The sequence below is a fragment of the Mesoplodon densirostris genome, chromosome 15 (assembly GCF_025265405.1).
Source record: "Mesoplodon densirostris isolate mMesDen1 chromosome 15, mMesDen1 primary haplotype, whole genome shotgun sequence".
Taxonomy (NCBI): domain Eukaryota; kingdom Metazoa; phylum Chordata; class Mammalia; order Artiodactyla; family Ziphiidae; genus Mesoplodon; species Mesoplodon densirostris.
Genome location: NC_082675.1, coordinates 46836708 through 46842707, shown reverse-complemented (window position 1 = coordinate 46842707; position 6000 = coordinate 46836708). Strand labels below are relative to the sequence as shown.

At 42.0% G+C, this 6000-nt stretch overlaps 1 protein-coding gene across 3 annotated transcripts in view; it reads left to right on the top strand.

Annotated features, from left to right (window-relative positions):
- Window positions 1–247: 247 nt before the first annotated feature.
- Window positions 248–6000, top strand: part of DSC3 (desmocollin 3) — a 41920-nt gene continuing 36167 nt past the window's right edge. For 2 of the 3 annotated variants that reach the window (XM_060119536.1, XM_060119538.1), the window contains exon 1: window positions 249–661. In XM_060119536.1, the coding sequence (XP_059975519.1) occupies window positions 593–661 (69 nt within the window). In that variant the 5' untranslated portion in view covers window positions 249–592. Of the gene's footprint in view, window positions 662–6000 lie in introns of all 3 variants that reach the window. The other variant, XM_060119537.1, reaches the window with a different exon arrangement.

Here is a 6000-nt window from a genome sequence, read left to right as displayed (position 1 = left end):
GTCAAATTTGGGTAGAATACATATATTTTGCATTAACCAGGAGACTTTGCCCAGCATTTGATCAGATGTTCAAGGGAGGATCCGCTGGCCCAATGACAAGGGTGTTGCTGGCACCCAGGAGCGCCCGTGTTGGGGCAGGGATCCCTTCAGGCGGTTTTGGGTTCCGCAGTAGGAACGCGCTAAGCATTGTCTGCGAGGAAGACCCCACTGAGCTTTGGGCGAAAGGCGTGGCAGCCAGGTGGGGGGAGGGGCGTGGGAGAGCTGGCAGAGAGGGGGTGGCCTGGACAGCTTTCCCGCGAGCGAGCACCCGGCGCGGCCTCCGAGAAGCCTAAGGGCAGGCTTGAGCAGTTCCCCAGAGGCTCTCGCGGTGATAAAACTTGAGAGAAAAAACGAGGAGGGGCGGCTCGGCGTCTCCCGAGTCCAATCCTGTCTCAGGAGTGAAAACGCTCTCGGGCAGGCAAGCCTGATAAAGGCCCGGGCGACGAAACGAGCAGCTGAAAGAAGTGCACCTCCGCGCCGCTGCACCTCGGCGGGCTCTGGTCTCTTACGTCCCGCCCGGTGCCTGCGTCCTCCTCTCCGGCCCCGCGCCCCGATGGCCGCCGCCGGGTCCCAGAGCTCCCTGCGCGGAGCCCTCTGCAGGCAGCTACTGCTGACCCTTGTGGTGAGTGGAGCCCGGGCGGGGTGGGGCGCGACCACCTACCCGGAGCCGGGATGCGGCAGGGGGGCGAATGGGCCCTGGTCCTGCACGGGGAGCGGTGGGGGCGAAGCCGACCGAAAGGTGACATCCGCGGCTCAGCTCCATCTTGGGCGTGGGGGCAGGCGGGGCACAGACGAGCCAGATTCGGGGTCTGAGGGATGAGGATGGGAAACGAGTCCTCAGTCAGTTCCGGTCTGAGGGTTTTGTTTCGGACTTGTTCGATTGTTTGAATTACGGGATGGGCTCTCGCTTCGCTGAGCTCTCTCGTGCTCCGTGGCGAGTGGGCCGGCTTGGGGTTCGCGCTCCTTTTTTGGTTCCTAGGGCTGGTGATGATGGTTGGGGTGGGTTTGGGTAGAGAGCGAAGAAGAGTGTTGGGTTAGGTTTTGGAGGATCCCTGAGTGAGTTACAGGGGCTGACCCCCTACCCAAGGGTCCCCTGGGATGGGGACGCTGGTGAGAGGAGGGGTTGGAGCGGTGCCCCTGAGTCCCGGCGTTGAGTTACCTCTGAAAAACGGCTTCCAGGTTTTGCCTCCGTTGAAGCAGCTCACCGGAGCGGTCCACCCCAGCTGGCCACCCGGAGTGTACCTGGGGCGTGAGGGCGTGCGGCTCGATTAGGGATGGGGATTGGTTCGGCGGTGTGATGGGGGAGTGGGGTGGGGCAGAGGGGATAGAATCAGGCTGATAGGAGTGTTGGGAGAGGCGTGGGATTAGGTGGTTCTTTGTCCGACTCCAGGCAGGACTGCGCAAGCCCAGAGCCCAGCCTGGGGTCTTCTGTGCCCAGGAAACCTGAGACCCAAGATGAGCTCCACCCCGAGAGGAAGGTACGGACAAGTCTCGGAGAACTCGCGAGACACAAAGCGAAAAATCGGGAACTCTGTGCGATTACGCGGAGCTGCGGGGGAGACCACGGCTGCGCTCAAGAGTTGCTCTGGAAAGAAGCTGCGAACTCCCGACTGCCCCGCGCTTGGTCCGGTGGCGAGAGGACCAGCCTGGCTCGGGAGCAGGTCGACTCTGGCTACTTGGATTCTTGCTGCTCTCTGCCCCCAGGCAGGGCGTGTGGGTGCAAGCTTTGACCTCTCTTTGAATCATCGAGTTATGAATAATGGTTTAGTAGTTATGATCTAAGATATATTTATGGACAAGGAATTGTACAGATGAGGGCGTCGACCTGTCAGGCGGCTGTTCCAACAAAATGAGCTGATGAAATGACTCTTTACAAGTGGGAACTGCTCTCAAAGTGTGCCCTTTTGTGATATCTTTGAAAGTGTTTCCAGCTAATATGTTTAAAAGCGTGAATTTAGCGTTTTGTGTTTTCCCTGCGAAAGGAATCCCGGAATGGGGAGAAGAAAACAGCGGACGTGCTGTGTTCTCAAGATTTCTCGTGTATTCGCTGGAGGGGAGGGCGTGGAATGCGAGGAGCTGTCCGGGTGGCGGGGTGTGGTGGTGGGAGTACTGCGGCGCGGCAAGGCAGGAAGGTGCCTGTACATCTAAACAGAGATAGCATCAGCTTTAGTGTATGGCTTCCTTTAGGATTAATTTTTTAAAGAATTTCCTAAAGTTTAGATTAAATGGTCTATCTGGAGACTTGAATACTAGAGAGTGTATATAGAATAATTTCTTTCACCTGCAATCCCCAGTTAACAGACAACTTCAATTTCTGTCCAGACGGAGAAATAAGACTTCTGTTGACCATCCTATGTCTGTATTTCCTTTTGACTCCTAGGACTCTCCACTTTTCAGTATAATATTAAGGGCATAACATTTTAGAAACGCAGTTTTCATTTTATGGATCCCTTAATGGATTTCTCAAAGACAATTCCTTGTTTGAAGTGAGCTCTTCAACAGAAAACTGAGACTTTTAAGGAGTTAGCTTTCCCACTGAGCTGCCCCATAGGTTGTGGAATCTTCCCTTCTGCACTTTTCTCCTGAATCTGCATCCCTTTCCCACCTTTCTATCCTCAGTATACTCCAAACTGCTACAATTAACTACAATTCCTAAACATCCTTCCACACACATATACAAAGAAAAGGAAGAAAGGAGAGGGGGAAACTAGAAGAGAAACGTGTCAGATCATCCCATTATTGTTGAAAGCATTGAGTATCTCTTAAAATGTTTCTCCTTTTAAAGTAGCAAAATTGTTAGGAATGGTGAAAACTAATTCACATTAGCTCAGTTGCTCAGATGTCTTCTGCCCTGTTATAAATAATGAGATCCTTTTATATGTGTGTTGAATATTGTTTGCCATATCAAATCCACTTTGGGAATTATATTTACTATTATATATTATAAATGGTATGTACTTGGACATGGTTAATCTATCAGTTGCTAAGAGGGCTCTTCAAAAGAAATTAAAATAGTATTTTTCTTTATAACATAACATGCTTTTCCCCTTGGAGTATGTGAAATTCTGCCTGCAACCTATGTTGACAAATGGGCATTCTATCTTTTCAGACTTTATAGCATTTGAGAATAATGTGACTCCTTTAACAGACATTTTTGTTATTATTGTTCTTGATAACATTTGACATATTCAATTTTTAAAATAAAAGTGAGTATAATACTTTCTATTATCTTTTGCACTAGTGGGGAAAAAGCTTAGGACAAATAAAAGAAGTAAATGCGAACTAGTTTATTTCAAAACCACGATCTTAAGGAAGTCAGAGTTGTAATATATATTTATATCAGTGCATTATCACCTACCTTCTTTAATGGAGATTATTGGTGTTCATATTGAGATACAGCAAAATGGTGCAGCACTCTCTGAGTCACTAAATACATGTAAGCTGTGCACATTTTTTGGCCCTGTTGTAATCCTTGTGGCAGTTGCCATCCCATATATGGCATCTCTGGTGACCTGCAGCTAATCCTGCTTTCCATTTAACTAGAATCCTATCATACAGAGTTTAGTTAGAAAGAAATTTAGTAGAATCATCAAAGCACTTGAGAATACAGAAAGGTAAATCCTACAATTCAGGGGGGTAAGAACTTGAAATGTAAGATTTCCATCTTGAAGATGGCAAGTGTCCACAGGAGAAACGACGAATTGAAAATTCTGTAACCGGTATGTTCAGTCAAGATCTCCTTTATATTTCAGATACTCTATAAATTTCTGTTCTTTGGCTTCTTTTTCCTCTGTTGGAAAAGGTGTTATTTTAGAAAGCTGGCCTTGCGTATTCACTCTAAAATTGAACAACAGCACAAAAATGAAACACTGGCAGGTATGCCTGTGTTTTCACTCTCCCTTTGGCATTAGATAGTTCTATCAGGATTTAATGATTTGTATGATAAACTTTCTATGATACAATTAATACAATTTTGACAGTACTGTAAAGTGAAACAAAGCAATTCATTCTTCCCAGACTAGAGTAGATAATACTTTATATTATCATTTTTTAAAACTTAATTTGTTACATTTTAATTTAAAGTTGCTCGCAACTCTAAGTTTTATGTCAGATATTTAAAGTTGTCCTGGAGGGTTCTTCATTAAAATAAATTCTTTTATTACTCAAGTAGTCAATCCATAATTCATTAATCTTTAAAAATTTTTTGTATGTTATATTTTTTTTTGTTGGGCACTCATCTGTACAAAAGTTACTTTAAAAATACCTTTAAAAGTCATTAGTTCATCATTGCTAATCTAATGGTGGTTTTATTTTATTTTATTTTTTTTACTTTATTTTCAGTAATATATCCAATCCCCACAAACATAGTATCAAATTTCTTTATAATCCAGGAAACATGGCATAACTGAAATCTGTATATGAATATCATCCTTTCCAATATCGATCCCTTATATTAATGAATTAATTGTACCTGCTTTCCAGTGATGTACTATACAGTGACGAAGATGAATGGGCTGCTGCCATATATTCAGCATGTATCTATTTCACAAACATAATTTGAGGAAAGAAATCAAGTTGCATATAATTGGCATATGACTACATATATTTAAAGGCTAAAGTTGGCAAAACAAACCAATCTTCTTTAGGGATACATACTCATGGGATAAAATTAAGCAGAAATGTGGAAGTAAATGATTTACAAAAAATATCATTCATTAGTGGTTACGTGAATTTGGAGAGGTTGAAGTCAAGAAGAAAATGCAGTTAGGGAGAGTTATATAGGGACTTTGAAAATAATAGTAATGTTTTATTTCTTAACTTTGAAGGTAAGTGCCCTCGTGTTTCTTTTATTATTTCTTAAAATACACGTGTACTTAGAATATATCTTATGAAGAACAGTTAAAGGAAAAAGAAACAAGCAATATAGAGGATTAGCAAAACCAAACGCTATCGTTTGAAAGTATAGACCAACCTGCTATGACTGAACAAGTGAAAAATAGAGAAGGCACAGATAAGACAATATTAGGAATAAAAAGAGGCACAGTTATGGAGAGGACAGATGTTTTAAAAAGTAGATAATAATATTAATATATTATTCTAGTTAATTTGAAAAGAGACAAAATAGGCAATTTTCTACAAGATACAAATTACCAACATTGACTCGAGGAGGTATACAAACTGTAAATAGACTTATAAAGACCTTGAATTGGAAGCCAAATGTCTCCACATACACACACTGTCATATCCATTAAGCCCAGACCTGGATAGGTGAATTTTTCCATAATTATATGGAACCGATAATCTCTACCTTATATACGTTGTTTCAAAGAACAGAAAAAAGTGGAACTCTCCCTAACTCATTTTATGAGGATGGTATGAAGTTGAAAAGTAGTAGCCTGATCTTACTTGTGGACATATATTTGAAATACTAAAATAAGTGCCAGCAAACAAAACCAATAATGTATTTTTAAATATGTAAGGGCCTATTTATGGAATTTCAGTTCCATTCCATTCATCTATATATTTGTCCTGACACTAGTACCACTCTGCCTTGATTATTGTATTTTTGTAGTAAGTTTTGAAATTGGGAAATCCTTCAACTTTGTTGTTTTTCAAGTTTATTTGGGTCTTTGGGTCCCTTGCATTTCCTCAAGGATTGATTTTTAATTTCTGCAAAAAAAGCTATTTGGAATTTAAATAGGGAGTGCACTGAATCTGTTAGATGAATTTTGGGAATACGTCTTTTAATCTTTGAAGATGGGATATCTATTGTGAATAGAATTGTTTGCTTAATTTTGTTTTCAGATTTTTTATTGCTAGTATATATATATATATATATATATATATATATATATATATATTGGTTTTTGTATGTTGATCTTGTATCCTGCAACCTTGCTAAAACCACTTATTATTTTTTTTGATAGCTTTTAGTGGATTCCTTAGGATTTTCTACGTACA